The sequence below is a fragment of the Hyla sarda genome, chromosome 1 (genome assembly GCF_029499605.1).
Source record: "Hyla sarda isolate aHylSar1 chromosome 1, aHylSar1.hap1, whole genome shotgun sequence".
Classification (NCBI taxonomy): domain Eukaryota; kingdom Metazoa; phylum Chordata; class Amphibia; order Anura; family Hylidae; genus Hyla; species Hyla sarda.
In genome coordinates, this window is record NC_079189.1 from 288,967,573 (window position 1) to 288,989,970 (window position 22,398).

The 22,398-nt window shown below is 41.7% G+C and overlaps 1 protein-coding gene and 1 long non-coding RNA gene across 3 annotated transcripts in view; one reads left to right on the top strand and one right to left on the bottom strand.

Annotated features, from left to right (window-relative positions):
• LOC130369597 (uncharacterized) overlaps positions 1-9,591 on the bottom strand; it is a 30,379-nt gene extending 20,788 nt beyond the window's left edge. Inside the window, exons 1-2 of one of the 2 annotated variants that reach the window (XR_008892832.1) lie at positions 9,506-9,591; positions 7,576-7,849 (exon numbers count right to left, since the gene is read on the bottom strand). This is a non-coding gene — a long non-coding RNA (uncharacterized LOC130369597). Of the gene's footprint in view, positions 1-7,575; positions 7,850-7,987; positions 8,092-9,505 lie in introns of those variants that run through there. The other variant, XR_008892833.1, reaches the window with a different exon arrangement.
• A 38-nt stretch (positions 9,592-9,629) lies between these two features.
• GADD45B (growth arrest and DNA damage inducible beta) lies at positions 9,630-12,943 on the top strand. The gene is made up of 4 exons (XM_056574994.1): positions 9,630-9,805; positions 10,689-10,790; positions 11,305-11,521; positions 12,410-12,943. The coding sequence occupies exons 1-4, from the start codon at positions 9,762-9,764 to the stop codon at positions 12,521-12,523; spliced, it is 477 nt and encodes a 158-aa protein (XP_056430969.1). The 5' UTR covers positions 9,630-9,761; the 3' UTR covers positions 12,524-12,943.
• The last annotated feature ends 9,455 nt before the right edge of the window (positions 12,944-22,398 follow it).

Genomic DNA, 22,398 nt, shown 5'->3' on the forward strand with positions numbered 1-22,398 from the left:
TATCTATGGGTAGATGGGGATTTCGTCATCCCCCCAGGAGCGCTGCTATTGGCAGGACAATCGTACGTCCAATAGCAGCCGGCAGGGGAGAGGTTAATGACCTCTTCTCGCAGCTCTGCCAGCTTACAGAGTTCAGTCAGTGGGCAGAGCTGCAAGAAGGAGCCAGGGACTTCCCATCTGCCAAGATCGGAGCCCCTCATGGAAGAAGACATCTGTGTAGTGCAGGGAAAGAATACAATAAAGGTACAGGTAGGAGTGAGAAAAAAAAAAGTAAAAAAAGAGTAAAAAAAACGACCCCTAATAGGTCCTCAAGGGTTCGCTGCAGTTTTTGCGATTTCCCACCTTTTTTTTGGGGGGTGCTGCAACGATAATGTTGTGTGATTTATATTCACACACCATTATATATAAAGTTGCACCAAACACACACTACATACTTCACCGCGCCCCCCCCCCCCCCCAACACACACATACACACCCCTTCCCCAGTATATTCCCTCGAAGCAGGCATGGTATGGCGTGAAACTCTACAAATTTTGTGAGAGTACCTACGGGTGCACTTACAAGTTTAGAGTATATGAGGGACGAGATTCCCGTATTGAACCCCCAGAATGTCCCCCCACTCTGGGTGTTAGCGGGAAAATCGTTTGGGACCTTGTGCACCCATTGCTGGATAAGGGTTACCACGTGTACGTGGACAACTTTTATACCAGCATCCCTCTCTTCACATCCCTTGCCGCCAGATCTACGTCCGCTTGTGCAACTGTGCAGAAGAACCAGAGAGGCCTCCCTCTAAATTTTGTTCAGACACCTATGCCCAAGGGTGAGTCCCGTGCCCTTACCCATGAAAACCTGTTGCTGGTCAGGTATAAGGATAAGAGGGATGTCCTTATGTTGACCACAATTCATGGTAACGGCAGCTCACCTGTCATTCTGTGAGGTACCACAACAACGGTCCTCAAGCCCGATTGTATTCTGGGCTACAATCAGTATATGGGGGGAGTTGATCTCTCTGATCAAATCCTGAAGCCATATAACGCCATGCGGAAAACACAGGTATGGTACAAAAACGTTGCGGTCTACATGGTTCAGGTTGCCATGTACAATTCTTTCGTATTGTCCCAGTACGCTGGCAACACAGGGACATTCCTCCAGTTCCAAGAAGAAGTCCTAAAGGCCCTGATCTTTGGCGACCGGGAAAGAGCAGGCCGGACTTCCCAAGGAACTGAAGTAATAGGTGCCAGGATCGTCGCAGGCCAGTACTTCCAGGTGAAGTCCCCCACACTGGAAAGAAGGGTCGATCCCAGAAAAGATGCAGAGTGTGTTACAGGGGGGGGGATACAGTAGGACACCACCACTCAATGTGACACCAGCCCCAATCATTCGGGCCTCTGCATTAAGGATTGCTTCAGGGAGTATCACACTTCCATGGAGTACTACATTTTCCCTCTTTATTTACATTTTCCATAATTTGACCCCTATATAGCAAGTCCAGAGTAATTTTAACCTCAGGGGTCACTGAGTCACTATCATCAGGGACTTTTTATGTTGCCTCAAATGCGCATCGCTCTCTTTCAACCTGAGCGGGGTGCGCATTTGAGGCAACAGGTTAGGGACGGCCACACACATCACATTCCCAGAATAATGATTCAGAGCATTGGGTTTGGGGTGAGGATATTTTTTAGTTTTGGCTATGCTCTGGGTCATCATTCTGGGAACATAACCTGTTTTATAATTTTATGTCCCACTGTACCCCTTGTTAGTAACTTACCCCATGTAACGCTCCTTGAGGGGGGGTCCCACTGTTCTGGCTCCATAGGCAGCTATGTAGAAGCTCGAGGCCCCTGACTGCGCTCCTGCTCTTCCGAGACCAGTGTGCACCCACAGAGCTTTTTACGCCCAGATATGAGGTATGTCCTTACTTCAAAGAAATGTATTTACAAATTTATGGTGACATTTGTACCCCTTGGGAAAATGAAAAATTTGGGATAACCCCAGCATTTTAGTGTACAAAATCAAATTTTTCATTTTCACATCCCACCTTAATAAACATTTATTAAACACCTGTGGGGTGTTAAGGCTCCTTGAGGGGTGTCGTTTACAAAATAGTATGCCATGTGTTTTTTTTTGCTGTTCTGGCACCATAGGGGCCTCCTAAATGCGACATGCCCCCCCCCCCCCCCATTTCAGCTACATTTTCAAATGTGACTCCTTTTCTTCTGAGCATTGTAGTGCACCAGTAGAGCACTTAGCGTTCACACATGAGGTATTTCCATACTCAGAAGAGGTGGGGTTACACATTTTGGGGGGCATGTTCTCCTATTACCTCTTGTAAAAATGTAAAATTTGGGGAAAACCATCATTTTTGTGAAAAAAAATTTTTATTCACACATCCAACTTTAACGAAAAGTGGTCAAACACCTGTGGGGTGTTAAGGCTCACTGTACCCCTTGTTACGTGCCTTGAGGGTGTAGTTTCCAAAATAGTATGCCATATGTTTTTTTTTGCTGTCCTGGCACCATAGGGGCTTCCTAAATGCGACATGCGCCCCAAAAAACATTTCAGCAAAATTTGCTTTCCAAAAGCCAAATGTGACTCCTTCTCTTCTGAGCATTGTAGTGCACCAGCAGAGCACTTGGCGTCCACACATGGGGTATTTCCATACTCAGAAGGGATGGGGTTACGAATTTTGGGGGGCATGTTCTCCTATTACCCCTTGTAAAAAAGTAAAATTTGGGGGGAAACCAGCATTTTATTGGAAAAAAAACTAATTCATTTACATATCCAACTTTAATGAAAAGTTGTCAAACACCTGTGGGGTGTTAAGGATCACTGTACCCCTTGTTAAATTCCTTGAGGGGTGTAGTTTCCAAAATGGTAGGCCATGTGTTTTTTATTTTTTTGCTGCCCCCCAAAAACCATTTCAGAAAAACTCACTCTCCAAAATCCCATTGTTGCTCCTTCCCTTCTGAGCCCTCTACTGCGCCCGCCGAACACTTGACATACACATATGAGGTATTTCCTAAATTTTGAGAGGATTTTTCTCCTTTTACCCCTTGTAAAAATTCAAAAACTTGGTCTACAAGAACATGCGAGTGTAAAAAATTAAGATTTTGAATATTCTCCTTCACTTTGCTGCTATTCCTGTGAAACACTTAAAGGGTTAACACACTTACTGAATGTCATTTTGAATACTTTGAGGGGTGCAGTTTTTATAATGGGGCCATTTATGGGGGAATCCGATTTTGAACATTTTGTGAAAAATTTAAAAATAGCTGCTGAACTTTGAAGCCCTCTGATATCTTCCAAAAGTAAAAACATCTCAACTTTATGATGCAAACATAAAGTAGACATATTGTATATGTGAAACAATATATAATTTATTTGGAATGTTTATTTTCCTTTCAAGCAGAGAGCTTCAAAGTTAGAAAAATGCAAAATTTTCTATTTTTTCATAAAATTTTGGGATTTTTCACCAAGAAATTATGCAAGTATCGACAAAATGTTACCAATAACATAAGGTAGCATATGTCACGAAAAAACAATCTCGGAATCATAATGAAAAGTAAAAGCATCCCAGAGTTATTAATGCTTAAAGTGACAGTGGTCAGATGTGCAAAAAACGCTCTGGTCCTTAAGGCCAAAATGGGCCTGGTCCTTAAGGGGTTAAAGGAGAAGTCCCATGCCTAGAAGCACAGAAAAATGTATTCCCTTTCTGCAGGATAGGGGATACGTTTTTAGATTGCGGGGGGTCCAACCGCTGGGGCCCCACGCTATCTCCTGTACGGAGCCCGGCTCTCTCCCAGAGCAGCGTGTTACAACCCCCACCCAAAACGGGGGCTGCCACGCCCCCTCCATATATAATAGAGCCGTTCAGCTATTTCTGGTTCTCCCATTGAGATATATGGAGGGGGCATGGTGGTGGCCCCTGCTTCAGGCGGATGTTGTGATGCTCCGTCCTGGGGGAGAGCCAGGGCTCCGTATAGGAGATCCCAGGGGCCACAGCAGTAGGACCCCCTGGATTCTAAAACTTATCCCCAATCCTGTGGATAGTGGATACGTTTTTCTGTACTTCTAGGCATGGGACTTCTTTATTTAGGTACAATCACATCTGCAATACATTCATTTGACCACCAGATGGCATAGACAAGAAAGCATCTATAGCAATAAAGCCCAAATATAGTAAGCAAATACAGTACATTTCATTGGCACAACTTCAGGAATTCATTTTTTGTTTTCAGGGACAGTTACAAAACTGTTGAAAGAATACATGACATTGAGTCACTGACTACTGAATGTACAGTGTACGGACAAACAACTTGGCATGTGGCTCTAGACTTCCTGCTCAGTGTCATGTATGTGTAGGTTAATAAATAAGTAATGACAATATTACATGATTGTAGAAGACCTAATGACACAAAGAATAATGCCTAAGTCAATAAATATGTATATAACTATTGAGTAGGTATCCAATGTAGCAAAATGTGGGGGTAGCAAACTTAGAGAACCCATTTAAAGAGAAAATATGGCATCAATAGTGTCTTCATATTGTCTCGACAAGCATGTTATAGAGGGGGTGGTCCTCAGCTGGGCATTCTGCTTTGATAGCTATAACAGAAAGCAGCTAACAAACAGTCCTGGCCCAACCATGTATTATACGGATGGGCATTTACTGGATTGACCACACATAATACTTCTTACTTCTTATTGCAAGGAAATAAAACGCCTTCCCCCTGGCCTTCCACCTGTTCACTTAAATGGATTTTCCTTCCATTAAGACTTATCTCTATCCACAAGATAGGGGAAAAATGTTTGATCACAGCGTTCTGACCACTATCTTGTATATAAGGGACAAGTCAGCAGCCAGACCTGTAGCAATCTGCTTATCACTGTAAGCTACACTGCTCAAAAAAAAATAAAGGGAACACTAAGATAACACATCCTAGATCTGAATACTTTCGTCTTTACATAGTTGAATGTTCTGATGGCAAAATCACACAAAAATGATCAATGGAAATCAAATTTATCAACCCATGGAGGTCTGGATATGGAGTCACACTCAAAATCAAAGTGGAAAACCACATTACAGGCTGATCCAACTTTGATGTAATGTCCTTAATACAAGTCAAAATGAGGCTCAGTAGTGTGTGTGGCCTCCACATGCCCATATGACCTCCCTACAACGCCTGGGCATGCTCTTGATGAGGTGGCGGATGGTCTCCTGAGGGATGTCCTCTCAGACCTGGACTAAAGCATACGCCAACTCCTGGACAGTCTGCGGTGCAACGTGGCGTTGCTGGATGGAGCGAGAGATGATGTCCCAGATGTGCTCAAACGGATTCCGGTCTGGGGAACGGGCGGGCCAGACCATAGCATCAATGCCTTCCTCTTGCAGGAACTGCTGACACACTCCAGCAAAATGAGGTCTAGCATTGTCTTGCATTAGGAGGAACCCAGGGCCAACCGCACCAGCATATGGTCTCACAAGGGGTCTGAGGATCTTATCTCGGTACCTAATGGCAGTCAGGCTACCTCTGGCAAGCACGTGGAGGGCTGTGCGGCCCCCCAAAGAAATGCCATCCAGTAAGCGCTGTGGCCTTTTCATTGTTTACCAGGCACTGTCAATCAGCTGATAGATGGTGATACCTGGCATCGGACCCCCCAATATGATATTGATGCCCTAACTAATATTAAAGCTGGGAGTTAGTGAGTTTGGGCAGTGATCTACTGAGCTCAGCTTATAAATATTGTATGGTTATAGGGACAGCAGCTACATATGTTATATTAGAAGATATCTTGAAAGGGGGTAACTCCTTGATGCTTCGTGGAGCTACTTCAGTAATACTATAAAGAAACTATATACAGAAGACATTTCGAAATGAAATGTATGTTGTACTTGTAGTTTGCTAACAGTGTATGACATGAAGACCATGAAATACCATATTAATGACTTGCTAATTATGCAATTCTCTACAATAGTGGAGCATCATTTCACCTAGAGAGTGTACAAAGTGTGCTGTATGTGTGCCTGCTTATATAATTGCTAATAAGGTTGTCCACATAATCTATGGCTCTGACCACGCAGTGAGTAACTACTACAATCCCAGTCATTTCAGTGCATCTAATTAGTGCAGTGTGTAACCTTTTGTCCCAAAAGTGGAAAACACAATGTAATGAATCTGAATAGAGGAACAGAAGAATGTACAGCCAGCCCATTTAGCACATTGGTCATCCATTTACAAAACACACAATAAGACAAAACACAGGTTAGGTAACACCTTCAAGCTCACCTTTATATTCATCTTCAGGTCATTATCATGTATCATGGAGAATACACATCCCCATTTCACTGACTGCAGACATGTTTAGACGCTGTAGATACAATAAGACCCTGTAGAAATGTCCTTAGGGCTTGATTATAGGTGGTAATTGTGGTGAGATACAGACCCACATCCCCATCTACTGATCTGCTACTAAGGAGACTACCAATCGCTGCTTTTGTGATATGCACCCCCCCCCCCCCCCCCATCAAAATCAATGGTGTGAAATGTAGCAGGCAAAGAAATATAAGGTTCAGCATCCAATACTTGTACAAGTATAGAAAAGTTTTAGTCTTTAAAGGGGTACTCCGGCGCTTAGACATCTTATCCCCTATCAAAAGGATAGGGAATAAGATGCCTGAATACGGGGGTCCTGCCGCTGGGGACCCCCGTGATCTTGCGCACAGAACTCCAGTTAAAATCAGTCCCCGGAGCGTGTTCACTCTGGGTCTGATTACCGGAGGTGACACTAGGATGCAATATAGAAAAAAAGAAGACATTGAAGCTCTAGGCATTGTTCTGTTGGGAAAACTCTGCTCTGGCCTTCATGTGGATATTACCACCTACCTGAGCACTATTGCAAAACAATTACCCCCTTTCATGGCAGTGGTATTCCATAATGGCAGTGGCTTCATTCAAATGCCTCAGCCATGTGGCACAAATTGTTCAGGAATGGTTTGAGGAACATGACAAAGCAGTTTAGATGCTGACCTAGGATCCATATTGCCCAGATCTTAATCTGATCAAGCATCTGTGTGATGTGCTGAGAAAACATGTCTACGAAGGAACTACATCACTTCTTAGAGAACCTTAGAGATCTGCTGTCTAGGTGCCAGAAACCACATTGACACCTTCAGAGGCACCTTGAGCACAGAAGGACACCTTCACAATATTAGGTGGTTTTAACATTAAATACCGTATATACTCGAGTATAAGCCGACCCGAATATAAGCCGAGGCCCCTAATCTCACCCCAAAAACCCAGGAAAAGTTATTGATTCGACTATAAACCTAGGGTAAGAAATACATCATCCCCCCTGTCATCATCCAGACCCCCGTCATCATCCCCCCCTTCATCATCACCGCCTGTCAATCCCTTCAATCAGTGGACCTCCAGATGTTGCAAAACTACAACTCCCAGCCATCGGCTGTCCGGGCAAGCTGGGAGTTGTAGTTTTGAAACATCTGGAGGTCCGCAGGTTGAAGACCACTGCCGGGCCTTCGTCATCATCCAAACCCCCTTTTTGTTTTCTACTCACCTCTCCTCGGAGGGAAGGAAAGGTGAGCTGGTCCGGGTCATCTATGCTGCAGGGACCATCTGGTGGGGATGGTTAGTAGTTCTGGGCTGTCCATCTTCACTGGGAGGCCCTCTTCTCCGCTCTGAGCCGGCCCCGGACTAGTGACATTGCCTTGACGACGAGGCACAGGGACATTCATGCACAGGGATGACGAAGGCCGCAGTGGCCGATGGCTGACCGGGCATGCTGGGAATTGTAGTTTTGCAACATCTGGAGATCCGCAGGTTGAAGACCACTGAGAAGGGATTGACAGGTGGAGAGTTCACTCGAGTGTCAGCCGAGGGGAGCGTTTTCAGCACAAAAAATCATGCTGAAAAACTCGGCTTATACTCGAGTATATATGGTAAATTATCTCAAGATTACAATTCATCACCTATATCTGATCGGTGGGGATCTGACTGCTGGGATCATGAGAATCATGGGGATCTCTTCTCCCTCCCGTGTAAATGGAGCACTGGTTGACCATGTGTATTGCTACTCTATAGGGGAAATTTATCAAAACCTGTGCAAAGGAAAAGTTGTCAGTTGCCTATAGCAACCAATCAGATTGCTTCTTTCATTTTGCAGAGGCCTTGTTAAAAATGAAATAAGCAATCTGATTGGTTGCTATTGACAACTAGGTAACTTTTCCTCTGCACAGGTTTTGATAAATCTCCCCCTATGTCCTTGCTATGGGACTGCTGAAGATAGCAGAATGCTATACTCAGACCCCAACCAATTACAGAATCCTCATCTAGGAGATAAGATGTTATCTTCAGACAAGCCCTTTAAGGCTGATGGATGTACGATGTTGCAGTTAATATAGGTCTAATACAACCACCCTGAGTGATAAGCATATATGTTACAAAAAAATATAAAACAAATATTTATGTGTTTCTATTGTAGGTGTTCAAGGGGCGGGAAAATAATTAGGATTTTGGCCAATAGTAACATGAAAACAATACTACTTTTTGGCATATACCACGCCAGAGGACCAATACACACTTGTGCTTTTACAATACATGAAAAGCTCCATTCTAATGTATTGTGTAATGTAAACATCTCCCTAGCAGTGTCTCTGTCTATTCTAACTCCTTTGTCTGATAAGAAGAGGGTAACAGTCTGGTACTGAGGTCTGTGTGTGACAGGAGGAATAGGAAAGCTTTATTATATTCTTCTCATTCATTCATATTAATCTTGTTTTCTATAGGAACTTTTTTAGGTTATTTCCACACACAAAGATTTGTGTGTGTTGTGTGTGTGTTGTGTTGCATGTGTGTTGTGTGTTGCGTGTGTGTTGTGTGTGTTGCATGTGTGTTGTGTGTGTGTTGCATGTGTGTTGTGTGTGTGTTGGTGTGAGTTGCATGTGTTGTGTGTGTGTGTTGCGTGTGTGTGTGTTGTATGTGTGTTGTGTGTGTTGCCGTGTGTGTGTTTTGTGTGTTGCGTGTGTGTGTTGTATGTGTGGTGTGTGTGTTTTTTGTTTGTTGTGTGTGTGTTTTGTGTATTGTGTGTGTTGGGAAACCCTCTGACATATATCTATGACAGATGTCACTTTAGTTTAATTTTTTAGGGATTGGGTGCCACAATGTAAAACCATATACTGTGTGTTATACATTTACATCCAGTAAACCTCACATATCCCACCCCATTGGAGGTCTGTGGATAACCTTTCCATGCTAGGGACTGTACCGGTGTGAATTCAGCCTTATGCTGCATCTGCCCTGTGGTGGGTTTATCTGTAGTGGGGGTCTGTGAATGACCTGGCTGACTGGTGAGGCACTCCTGTATTGTAGCCCCTCCATACTGGTCCCTATCCTTCATGCTCTATATGTGTGATACACCTATTAATACTCCTTATGTAACATAACAGAGGGCATATGGTACAGGGCAGTCGCTCCATACAAATCCTCACCGTGTACATTCTTCAGCAGTGAACGGCGTGTGGGCGCTCTGTCATTGCCGGGAAGAGCCAATGGCTGTGTCTGGCCCCGCCCCCCCGCCAACAGCACATATAAGGAGCGGAGGCTGCTGTGAGGACCAGACAAACTCGGGATTCCTCTGAGAGGGAAGTACTATTGGATTGGGTTTTGTCCGGGATTATTATCACTACTACTACCACCAGGCATTCGGGATTATTCCTCACCACGACAAAGGGGGATTCTTACACTATGACATTGGAGGATAACGATATCTGTGACAACCACAACGACACGTAAGTCTGCTCTCCGCCTTACCTTTACATTGTGGCTATATACCTGTACGGCATCAGGGTCACGTGCTACTTCCTTATCTGTAGTTACATGTAGCACCTGTTCTATGTATGCATACACTGAGGCATAACATACGTTGTTTTTATTTATTTATTTTTCTTCACATCTTTTATATTACAAGTAACATTTTGGGTTATGCATTGCATAAATAAGCCTGATTACTTATATTTTTACATATGTGTTTATACTCAGAGGAGGTGCTATGGTTCATGCATCCAGAAGTGCTAGATCGCATATATACCAGTGTTTCCCAACCAGGGTGCCTCCAGGTGTTGCAAAACTACAACTCCCAGCATGCCTGGACAGCCAAAGGCTGTCCAGGCATGCTGGGAGTTGTAGTTTTGTAACATCTGGAGGCACCCTGGTTGGGAAACACTGGTATATGCATTATAACTAGAAGTGTAACTACAACACTTAGGGCCCTATAGCACGACCCCCAACACTCAGACCCCCCCCTCCTCCCCCAAATAAATATAACGGTCATATATCAAAGAACCTTTTTATAGTAGCAGAAATACACTAACGTGTTCTTTCCTACATCTATCAGACCTTGTGCAGACAAAGTGGAACAATTGCCCATAGCAACCAATCAGATTGCAGCTCTCGTTTTTTTTTTCAGAGGTCTTAAAAAAAAAAATGTTATCTTCCCCCCCCCCCCCCCTCCCCCCCCAATGTTCTTGCACCTGAGTGGCCCCATATGCCCATAACTTAATCTGTTTTTACCTATAGCACCTTCTAATACACATATATTGTTTATGATGCATATTTGTTTACTATATCTATATATTTATGTTTACTATATCTACATTGTGTCTCTATATCCAGGATGCATCCCGTGGCCACAGCTCTAGAGGATGTCCTTGTTGCTGCCCACAGACGAAATTCACTGACTATTGGTGTCTATGAATCAGCAAAACAGATGGACAGGTAGGTCTCCAGTGGTTGTACTACATTCCGTATGGTTCATGATGCTGACTGTATTCTTAGGTTACACCTAATGGACCTTGAAGGTGTCATGTGCTGGCCTAAGGGCTAATTCACGTGTAGTTATTTTTAATGAGTGATCAACAGTTGGTGATCTCCTTGTAGCTTCTGCAGGCACCCATGTTGCTATAGCTATCATTTAAAAATAATTTTGCTCATTTACATGAGATGTTCGAAGACAGGAGAAAAACTGAAATAATTGAACATGTTAAATTTACATTTAGGCCTGGATGCTATGCTATCTATTTATGTGGGCCAGCCAGTCATGCTCCCCTATGGTCCAGGCCCAGAATCCGCAATGGGTCTTGTGTAATTGAGAAGGGTTAACTAGTACAATCTACCAGATCATACAACTAGTTAGTTAAAATATCAGTGCCATTCTGCTATGACCACAACCTGTAATGGTAAATTCTGAGTTTTATTGGCCACTCAAGTTCTGATTTTTCTTCATTCACAGAGATCCTGACAGCGTGGTACTATGTCTCCTAGCAGCAGATCCTGAACATGAAGATGATGTTGCATTAAGCATACACTTTACACTGATTCAAGCCTTTTGCTGTGACAATGACATCAATATTTTAAGAGTATCTGGTCTCCCACGTCTGTCCGAAATGATTCACAGTCAAATTGAACCAAGCTCCGAGCCCATGGATCTGCACTGCATTCTAGTATCGGTGAGTTTACTTGCTACTTCCATGTCTTTCACACCAAAATAATATTTCTGTTGGAAGAGTTCGTTTTTTATTTTTATTTTTATTTTTTTTTATGCTGTATTTACACACTTACCGGGTCCAGGTTTTATTTTTTGTATTGCCCTCCACAGTGGGTTAGTCTGAATTTCCAGTATTTGCCCTGCAGAAGCCAGAAATGTTTTTTATATATTGTTATAGGCCCAGATTTATCAAACTTTGTGAGAGGAAAAAGTGGAGCAATTTTCCCACGACAACTAATCGCAACTCAACTAATGAGCTCTGTGAAAGTGAAAAGTCACTACATTTTTTTCTCTCTCACAGTTTGATAAATCTGGGCAGTTTTAGTTGTTGTTGTTGTTGTTGTTGTTGTTGGGCTTACAACATATGCAGTCACAAGGTACCGTACTCCACAGTGAGAGATGTCCTAACAGCCCCAGTTATTGCCTCAAAATGCCCTAAAGGGCTATAAGGAATGAAATGACTATAAAATATACCATATTAAAATACACTCAAGATTATAGAATGAATTTAACCTTTGTAAGGACTGGATTACATTGGCAATTGGCTGTATTCAGGCAGCTCCGTTGCAGAGTCTGGGCTAGCGACAAACGATGGACTTGGACTGTACGGTGCACAAATGACACCAATGGGACCTGACTGGTCCCATTGACTTTGAATGAGGTTTGCTTGGTTTCCATCACCAGTTGAGTGGAGAAAATTATTATATTTTTTTCTCTTAAGCCCTGTATTTTGAATGGACTTGACGAACAGATCTTATGTACTTAGCCTAAGTGAATTATCTCTAACAAGTGTAGATGCCTGCATGTTTGTATTTTACCATAGCTAATTGTCACTATTTCTTTAATCCAGAATCCCCACAACAATCCATGGAAGTGCTCCAGTCTGGACGAGGTCTTCAATTATTGTGCTGAATGTAAATCCAGGAACCAGTGGATACCCTTTATGTCACTGATGGACAGGTGATGCCACTGATATGCCAGCCATTTTGGGAACTCTTAGCAGCGCAAACAGAACTGACAGTCTGTGTGGAGTATTTACCTGTGCCATTCTCAGTGTTATGGAGTCTTGGATATTGGTAAAACACCTGACCATAGCTGAAAATATTGTGCTCTGAACAAGTAACTTTTTTGTATTGTGATGCATGCAGCTGGATCTGCAAGGCAATTTTGTAGACTCTCTGGACCAAGAAAGATTACATTTTTTTTATATTTTGGTTTTTAGCCTCCTGAACGGCTCGTGACTTTTGTTTGCCAGTAGTGGTGCCTTGATCTTGGAAACATTGCCCAGGATCTCATCATGTTACCTTGGAATGCTGTTCACCTTTTTGCTCAGGCCTTATACCTGAGTGAAGAAAAACTTTTGGAAAATTATATATATATATATATATATATATATATATATATATATATATATATATATATATATATATATATATATATTAACCCTTCCAGTTCCAGCATAAAACAAAACCCAAATTTTAGACAATGTCAATGCAAAAAATGGATGTTATGTCTTCTTGTCAAGTTTCTAATAAATCTTTTTGCAAGTATAAATCTTATCTGTCAATTTTATATTTGTTTGCATCTCTACTCGTAGACCAGTAAATCAACTTTTTGTCACATTCTGTTTTATAAAACTGCAAGGTGTATCGGACAATATAAAAAAATACAACAGAGGGTGATCTAAACACAAAATTAAGGCATCGGTGCGGTCTGGGTGTTTGTCTGACCTGTACAGTTTCAATGCAACAAGATCAGACTGGACCAGTAAAATATTACATTCTAGTGGCCTGGGGTATAATGGCTCGATAATCTTAGTCTTACTGCTGATTCTAGGTGGCATATGCAATACAGTTGTGGTAAGTAGAAAAGTATCCTAGGCCCCCCCCCCCCCCCCCCCCCCCAGTGAGCAGCATTTCATTTTCTAAGTATTGAGTTAATCGATATTGTTAGGAGGGAATTTCCTCTATTGTTTCTCCCTTATTATAACATGCACCCACAGTTTGATGTGTTACAAGAAACATATGACTGGTTATGCCTTCACAAAATGCCAATAGCTGCATGTGATCAATAGTGTTAATGATAATGACAGGGTTATTTCAGTTCCTGAATTAGATGTTCAAGAACAATACAAGGGTACATTTATGTGGCAAATTTGCAGACATTTCAGTGACTGAAAAATCAATCCCATACATCTGAATGGGTTTATTTTAGCAAGCCAGTGAAGAGCTTGCCCTTTCTGATGTCCAAGTCTAACTTTAAATCACTTCTATTTAAAAATCTTAAGCCTTCTAGTACTTATCAGCTGCTGTATACTACAGATATAGAGAAATTTGTGAAGGTTTTTCCAGCCTGACCACAGTGCTCTCTGCTGACACCTCTGTCAGGAACTGTCCAGAGAAGGAAAGGTTTTCTATGGTAATATACTTCTAATCTAAAGTTCCTGACACGGACAGAGGTGTCAGCAGAGAGCACTGTTGTCAGACACAAAAGAAATTCACAAATTTCTGTTTTATACAGCAGCCAATAAGTACTGGAAGGATTATTCTTTTTAATAGAAGTAATTTACAAATCCATTAAACTTTCAGGCACCAGTTGATTTGAAAACATTTGTTTTCTGCTTGTTTCCACTGGAGTTCCCCTTTAACACCAAAATAGGCTGTCATTAAGGGGTAAAGAATAGTATCAGAACTCATATGATGTTATGAGCAAAAGTCATACAGTTCGGCAAAAGTAGTAATTTCACTTTTTTATTTCCCAGTGCGATCTGTAAAATAAAAAAAAACACTTTGCAGTGCTGTACTATTTACTACAGCCGGGACTTCATCATCGGTTTCCAGTACTGTAGTGTGGACTAAATCCCATTTAAGATTCTGAATCCAAGCAGAATTTGCTAGCTATGCATGTAGTTTCTAAATGGAGACCTTAAAATGCTTCTGTGTTCTGGAAAGCATTGCTGTTGATGGTGCGGTCACTGCAGCGCAATGAAATTGTAAAAGGCAATGCAATGTCTCTGTAGATAGTTGCCATGTCAACTAGTTCTACAGTCACTAAAAAGCAGTTTCCACTGAGCTTATGTTAGCGGAAATACTACGCAAAATATTTTTACATGAAAATAAGAATAAACCCCCAAATCAATTATTATATATATTTTTTTTTATTGGTCTTTAAATATCTATCATTGTAAACCATGAACCGGGTTGAGGTACACAAATCAAAATGAAGTACAAAAGCGAAAACCATAGTAAAAACACCTGGTTAGTAATAGAGTGGAATGCAGTAGCATCTCATTCAGTCCAAAGAATTAAAGGGTACCTTTCATCATGCTCCTGGCAACAGAATATGTCCAAGCGTTTGTGTCCCTTTGTTTTAGAAATCGGTGGGGGCCTCAGCATACCATCCCTAAAGTAGAGTTATGGTGGTGGTGGCAGCAGCATCGTCGTGTTTTGTGTTTCAATTCCTCGGGCAGGGAGATTGGTCAGGGTAAAGGAATGCTGAATGGAGCAAAGAACAGAGATATGCTTAAAGCGGTACTCTGGCAAGTACTGGAAGGATCAATATTTTTTTAATAGAAGTCATTTACAAATTTTAACTTTTTGGCACAAGTTTATTTAAAAAAAAACATATTTTCCACCGGAGTACCTCTTTAAAAAGGTACAGAGCAGTCTGGATGAGGTTTTCTTTAAAGTTCAACTTCCAATAAGACAATGGGTGAGATTTATCAAAACCTGTGCAGAGTTAAATGTGATCAGTTGCCCATAGCAACCAATCAGATTGCTTCTTAAACCCTCTGAAAGATGGAAGAAGCGATCTTACTGGTTTCTATGGGCAACTGCACCACTCTTCATCTACACAGGTTATGATACATCTCCCCAATGACCCTATAAACACAACCTAGATAACACAAGTGGCTTAAGACAACTCTGCAAACGTCTTGACTTGAACTTAATCAAACATCTCTGGAGAGACCTAAATACCGATGTCCACCAATGGTTCTCCTCCAACCTGACAGATTTGCAGAGAAGAATGGTAAGTAGGAGAGTGGACTTCAGGTGGATATACCAGCAATACTCTCATACATATTACAACCCAATGGCAAATAATACTTAGGGTGAACTTATTATCCACCTACCGCCCGCCCCTGTGCCAGTATTCAGTCTCAATCTTAGCTCCTGCTTCTTCACACATGTTCCCTTTGTCTCTCGGGCATTTCTTGTTCTCCTTTCACAGCAGCCGATTTCCCCCAAACCGAATGCTCTCTTCTTTTTGCAACGAATTTAAGACAATTCATAAACAGTAAAAAACTTAACATTGTTTACTGTTTATGAATTGTCTTAAAGCTGTTGAAAAAAGAATGCATTTGGTTTTTGGGAATTCGGCTGGTGTGAGAAGAGCACAACAAAGTGCAGGGTACCCACATTTTTGTCCAGGACAATTTCAATATTTTTAATTAGTTAATTTTCAGTACATTGTTATTACTTTTGTCGATTTCAAGTAATTTCAGGGAGCATCATGGGTTTTTCTGTCCTCAGTGGAGGGGTACTAACATTGTTGTCCACATCTGTAAATATGCAGTGGGGAGAACAAGTATTCGATTAACTGCCGATTTTGCAGGTTTTTCTACTTACAAAGCATGTAGAGGTTCGTCATTTTTATCATAGGTACTCTTTGCATGTGAGAGATGCAATCTAAAACAAAAATCCAGAAAATCAAGTTGTATGATTTAAAAAAAAAAAATTATTTGCAGTTTATTGCATGACATAAGCATTTGATACATCAGAAAAGCATAACTTAATATTTGGTACAGAAACCTTTTGTTTGCAATTACTGAGGTCAAACAGTTCCTGTAGTTCTTGACCAGGTTTGCACAAACTGCAGCAGGGAGCCCACTCCTTCACACAGACCTTTTCTAGATCCTTTCATTTTTCGGGACTGTCGCTGGGCAATTCGGACTTTTAGCTCCCTCCAAAGATTTTCAATTGGGTTCAGGTCTGGAGTCTGGCTAGGCCACTCCCAGACCTTGAGATGCTTCTTACAGAGCCACTTCTTAGTTGCCCTTGCTGTGTGTTTTGGTCGTTGTCATGCTGGAAGACCCAGCCACGACCCATCTCTAATGCTCTTACTGAGGAAAGGAGGTTGTTGGCAAAGATCTCACGAGACATGGCACGTATGTTCATGAAGAGGTATAGGTGGTGGTCAAGAGCATTACTCACAAAGTGGGGTTATGCTAAGAGCACAACACCTCCGAAAGCTTTATGCAATATCCAGTCCTGCAGCCCCGGTCCTCTGGGAAACTCCAAACATGGCGAGTGGAGTTTAGACCAAAAAGCTCTATTTTTGTCTCATCAGACCACGTGAGCTTCTCCCATTCCTCCTCTGGATCATCCAAATGGTCATTGGCAAACTTCAGATGAGCCTGGAGATGCGCTGGCTTGAGCAAGGGGACCTTGCGTGTGCTGCAGGATTTTAATCCATGATGGCGTAGTGTGTTACTAATGGTTTTCTTAGAGACTGTGGTCCCATCTCTGTTCAGGTCATTGACCAGGTCCTGCCATGTAGTTCTGGGCTGATCCCTCACCTTCCTCTTGATCATTGATGTCCCACAAGGAGAGATCTTGCATTGAGCTCCAGATGAAGGGAGATTGAAAGTCATCTTGAACTTCTTCCATTTTCTAATAATTGCGCCAACAAGTTGTTGCCTTCTCACCAAGCTGCTTGCCTATTGTCCTGTAGCCAATCCCAGCCTTGTACAGGTTTACAGTTTTATCCGTAATGTCCTTACACAGCTCTCTGGTCTTGGCCATTGTGGAGAGGTTGGAGTCTGTTTAAGTGTGGGAACAGGTGTCTTTTATACAGGTAACGAGTTGAAACAGGTGTAGTTAATACAGGTAATGAGTAGAGAACAGGAGAGCTTCTTAAAGAAAAGATAACAGGTCTGTGAGAGATGGAATTCTTACTAGTTGGTAGGTGATCAAATACTTATGTCATGCAATAAAATACAAATTAATATTTAAAAAATCATATAATGTGATTTTCCATATTTTTGTTTTAGATTCCGTCTTTCACAGTTGAAGAGTACATATGATAAAAATTACAAACCTCTACATGCTTTGTAGGTATGAAAACCTGCAAAATTTACAATGTATCAACTACTTGTTATCCCCACTGTATATATACAGTATACCAGGAGGTTGAAGTATTGCTAGGAATCTCAGCTCCCAGGAGGGGTAGATATTTTTATGATTTTACCCATGAGAAAATTGTTTGCACTTTACATGGTAAAAATATACACAGCTCAAAAAAATTAAGGGAACACTTAAACAACACAATGTAACTCTAAGTCAATCACACTTCTGTGAAATCACACTGTCCACTCAGGAAACAACACTAATTGACAATCAATTTCACATGCTGTTGTGCAAATGGAACAGACAACAGGTGGAAATTATAAGCGATTAGCAAGACATCCCCAATAAAGGAGTGGTTCTGCAGGTGGTGACCACAGACCACTTCTCAGTTCCCATGCTTCCTGACTGATGTTTTGGTCACTTTTTAATGCTGGCGGTGCTTTCACTCCAGTGGTAGCATGAGGCAGAGTCTATAATCCACACAATTGGCTCAGGTAGTGCAGCTCATCCAGGATGGCACATAGATGCGAGCTGAGGCAGGAAGGTTTGCTGTGTCTGTCAGAGTAGTGTCCAGAGCATGGAGGCGCTATCAGGAGGTCTTAGGTGGGCAACAACCCAGCAGCAGGACTGCTACCTCCACCTTTGTGCAACGAGCTGGAGGAGTACTGCCAGAGCCCTGCAAAATGACCGCCAGCAGGCCACAAATGTGCATTTGTCCACTCAAACGGTCAGAAACAGACTACATGAGGATGGTATGAGGGCCCTATGTGCACAGGTGGGGGTTGTGCTTACAGCCCAACACCATGCAGGACATTTGGCATTCGCCAGAGAACACCAAAGATTGGCAAATTCGTCACTGGCGCCCTGTGCTCTTCACAGATAAAAGCAGGTTCACACTGAGCATATGTGACAGATGTGAGTCTGGAGACACCGTGGAGAACGTTCTGCTGCCTGCAACATCCTCCAGCATGACGGTGGGTCAGTAATGGTGTGGAATGGCATTTCTTTGGGGGGCCGCACAACCCTCCATGTGCTTGCCAGAGGTAGCCTGACTGCCATTCGGTACTGAGATGAGATCCTCAGACCCCTTGTGAGACCATATGCTTGTGTGGTTGGCCCTGGGTTCCTCCTAATGCAAGACAATGCTAGACCTCATAAAGCTGGAGTGTGTCAGCAGTTCCAGCAAGAGGAAGGCATTGATGCTATGGACTGGCCCGCCTGTTCCCCAGACCTGAATCCGATTGAGCACATCTGGGACATCATGTCTTGCTCCATCCACCAACGCCACGTTGTACCACAGACTGTCCAGGAGTTGGCGGAACTTTAGTCCAGGTCTGGGAGGACATCCCTCAGGAGACCACCTCATCAGCAGCATGCCTAGGCATTGTAGGGAGGTCATACGGGCACGTGGAGGCCACACACACTACTGATCCTCATTTTGACTTGTTTTAAGGACATTACATCAAAGTTGGATCAGCCTGTAGTATGGTTTTCTACTTTGATTTTGAGTGAGACTCTATATCCAGACCTTCATGGGTTGATACATTTTATTTCCATTGACAATTTTCGTGTCATTTTGTTGTCAGCAGATCCAACTATGTAAAGACAAAAGTATTTAATACGATTAGCTCATTCATTCAGATTTAGGATGTGTTATCTTAGTGTTCCCTTTATTTTTTTGAGCAGGGTATATAGATATCATTTGTAGTGATACACTCTGGATGCCAATATTTTTATGAGGGATTTGGAATTATTTCTAATCCCAAAATTAGGATTTGATTCATCCGTATAAAACTCTAAATCAATTAGTAGGACATCTGTTCAGAGGGAACACGCAAATCTTATTAACCAACATATTCCTCCAACGAGTCCCAATGTTAAACAAATAGCAGGATTGACCAGATCTTTGTATTAGCATATGGATTAAACAGATCAGGTCAACACTGTGTATTGCATTAAAATACTACATTATAACACTAAATATTGTCCCTGTTTTAAGGTTAGTTTCCAAATGAGTTCATCTGTGCTGAATTACATAACTCTGATTCATTTCAGCCCAGGCATATTTAGGCATTTACATGTAATTCTATGGATGAACCTTTCCTCTGTTGCAAAATTCTAAACTGCCCATACATGATATTTGTCATTAAAGTCCATTATTTTATTTTTTAAACAAGTATTTATTAATTTTAACCAAAAAGATGAAGATTTTTTTAATCCGACCATACAAACACGCAGTGGTATGGAATTCCTGTGGCAAACACAATTCTACAACCAAGATGTAATAAAAAGTATCTCCAAGGAGTCTCAATAGATTCGAATGTCCGAATATATGACTGTTGATCATCAAATCACATATCGGGAAAAGAAATGCAGGAGTTTCTTAGCAAAGACTAGACTAGGTAGACAACTTTTTTTTTGTGCCTTGGCGCATCTGTCCTGTTTTGTGACTTTTGCTGCACCTTTAAGTGACCTGCAACTTTCTGAAGATGTTCTACCTGTGGAGGCTTTTTTTGCTTATGAAGTGGACTAGGATTTATCACTAGCAATATTTGTAAAAAAGATGCAAGCAAATACATTTTTGCGCAAGTTCACTCCAGTAAGGACCATGCTCCCAAAATCGTTACAAAATGTGGCACAACATTGGTTTTCTTAAACCTAAAGGAAGGTTATTAAACTCAGAGGTATGGTATAGTAAAGTGTGCCATATCGTTCTGCTTTATGTTATTTAAATTGAACCTAATCACCCAAATAAAGTGATAGTGATTCAACGGAGTATTCCTTATTCTCTACTTTTTTTTTTATTACAAAATGATATATCGTAATCTGGTATTTGGCACATTTAAATAAATTTAACTATAATAGTTTTTTTTGTGTGTGCTTATGACCAGATTATCGGTTAAAGGGTACCTTTGATATATTATAGATTAATGTATGAAGAATAACTTTACAATTGCATGTTATTAAAAAATATGCTTCTTTCTATTTCATTTTCCACTTTGAAGAAATGACCACTAGGGGTCTCCCTACCAGTCCTGGCAGCAAGCATTTCAGACTCATGCTGGAGTCCTAAACACTACGAGCTGCCAGTCTGCTTAGTTCACAAAGGAGAACACTCAGAGCTGCCAGCCTGCTTTGTTCACAGCCTGTTTGGCTGTGAACAAAGCAGGCTGGCAGCTCTGAGTGTTTAGGACTCCAGCATGAGTCAGAAATGCTTGCTGACAGGACTGATCGGGAAAAATACAATAGAAAGAAGCATATTTTTCATTAACATGCTATTGGAAAGTTATTCAACATTAATTAATCTAAAATATATCAACAAATTTATTTGATGAGAGGTACCCTTTAATAAATACTCTTGACCAAAGAAACGGATTCTGTGCTCAAATTGATAAATTAATGGGTCCATGCTAACATCCTACAAATTTGCCCATCATCAAACATATTTGCAGAAGCATTGATAAGCATTGATATGCCGATACTCTGGCGATGCTTGCAGCTGTTACCGGCTGGGTATGTCTGGGAGGGCATGTCAAACATGCATCCATGTACTGTAAGATGCTGCTATTCATGTGATGGTGTGTAATCTCCACTGTGTAAGCCAGTGACTGAGCATATGCTTGATAAGGTCTTCTATCAACAGGTGTAAGTTTACAAGTAATGCACTTTTAGAATAGGTTAATAAACATTTTTGCAGACTTTGACTACTGTTGCTTTTATATATCATAAAAGGTATATGTGTTTGTGAACTGCCAAAGTACTTTGCTCAACAGTTATTGCACTATTTAGTTACCTCGTATTTACAGTAAATCGCGTTCATTTTGTGTGATAGTTGTATGTTAGCTGATTATTATATTATCATATATGATGAAAACATTTTAGAAGGTTATGTTGTGGTGCCCAGAAGGGAGATGGAAGTAGTACTCCTAGCAAAGCATATGATATCGTGGAACCATTGTGGGTCTGGCTGAATCATGACTATTCTTCTGTAGTCTTAGAAACATTTCAAATTAATGGGGGGCTGCACATTTATGGTAGTCCTTGATACAAATGAAAGGAGTACTTACTGTTGGAAGTCAGACCCGTCAGACTGAAATGAGTGGATTCTGCTATGAGAATTAACATCAATCATAAAGCAGAAAGAAGGATTAAAGCACTACTGGGTGTAACCGTGTGTTAGGTGAGGGCTCCAATCACCTCACTAATCCAGCATTCATAGAATTAATACACAGAACAAATATTGCTTGCTTAATTCATGTGTTTTGTATAGGAAAATTTATATTCAGATATTTACAAAGCAACATATAAAATATATTCACCCAACTGAGAATCCGTACTGTGTAGGCTTGAAACACTCCGGCAGGAGCCTTTAATCTTGAAGCCCATATCACAGCTAGTTCACAGCGGAGCAAGGAAAGCTCACACCCATGTGAGCAGTTACTTCTATGAATGCTGAAAGAATTAACATGTCAAATCTTCCGGCAGAGGCCGGAATTTGGAAGTCCCGCCGTACGCACAATGCAGAAAAATCCTTGTCGCTCTGTGTCTAGTTAACTCCTTAACGACGCAGGACGTATATTTATGTCCTGCACCGGCTCCCGCGATATAACGCGGGGTCATGTGGTGACCCAGCGTCATATCGAGTCAGTCCCGGTGGCTGGGAACTGCGGCGAATACCGGACATCACCTATCACGGTGATGCCTGGTATTA

Excerpts from the sequence above, each read along its gene's own strand:
- GADD45B (XM_056574994.1), top strand. The coding sequence starts at position 9,762 with ATGACATTGGAGGATAACGATATCTGTGACAACCACAACGACAC. Across the intron at positions 10,791-11,304 it reads TCAGCAAAACAGATGGACAG|AGATCCTGACAGCGTGGTAC; the intron begins GTAGGTCTCCAG and ends CTTCATTCACAG. Across the intron at positions 11,522-12,409 it reads TGCACTGCATTCTAGTATCG|AATCCCCACAACAATCCATG; the intron begins GTGAGTTTACTT and ends TCTTTAATCCAG.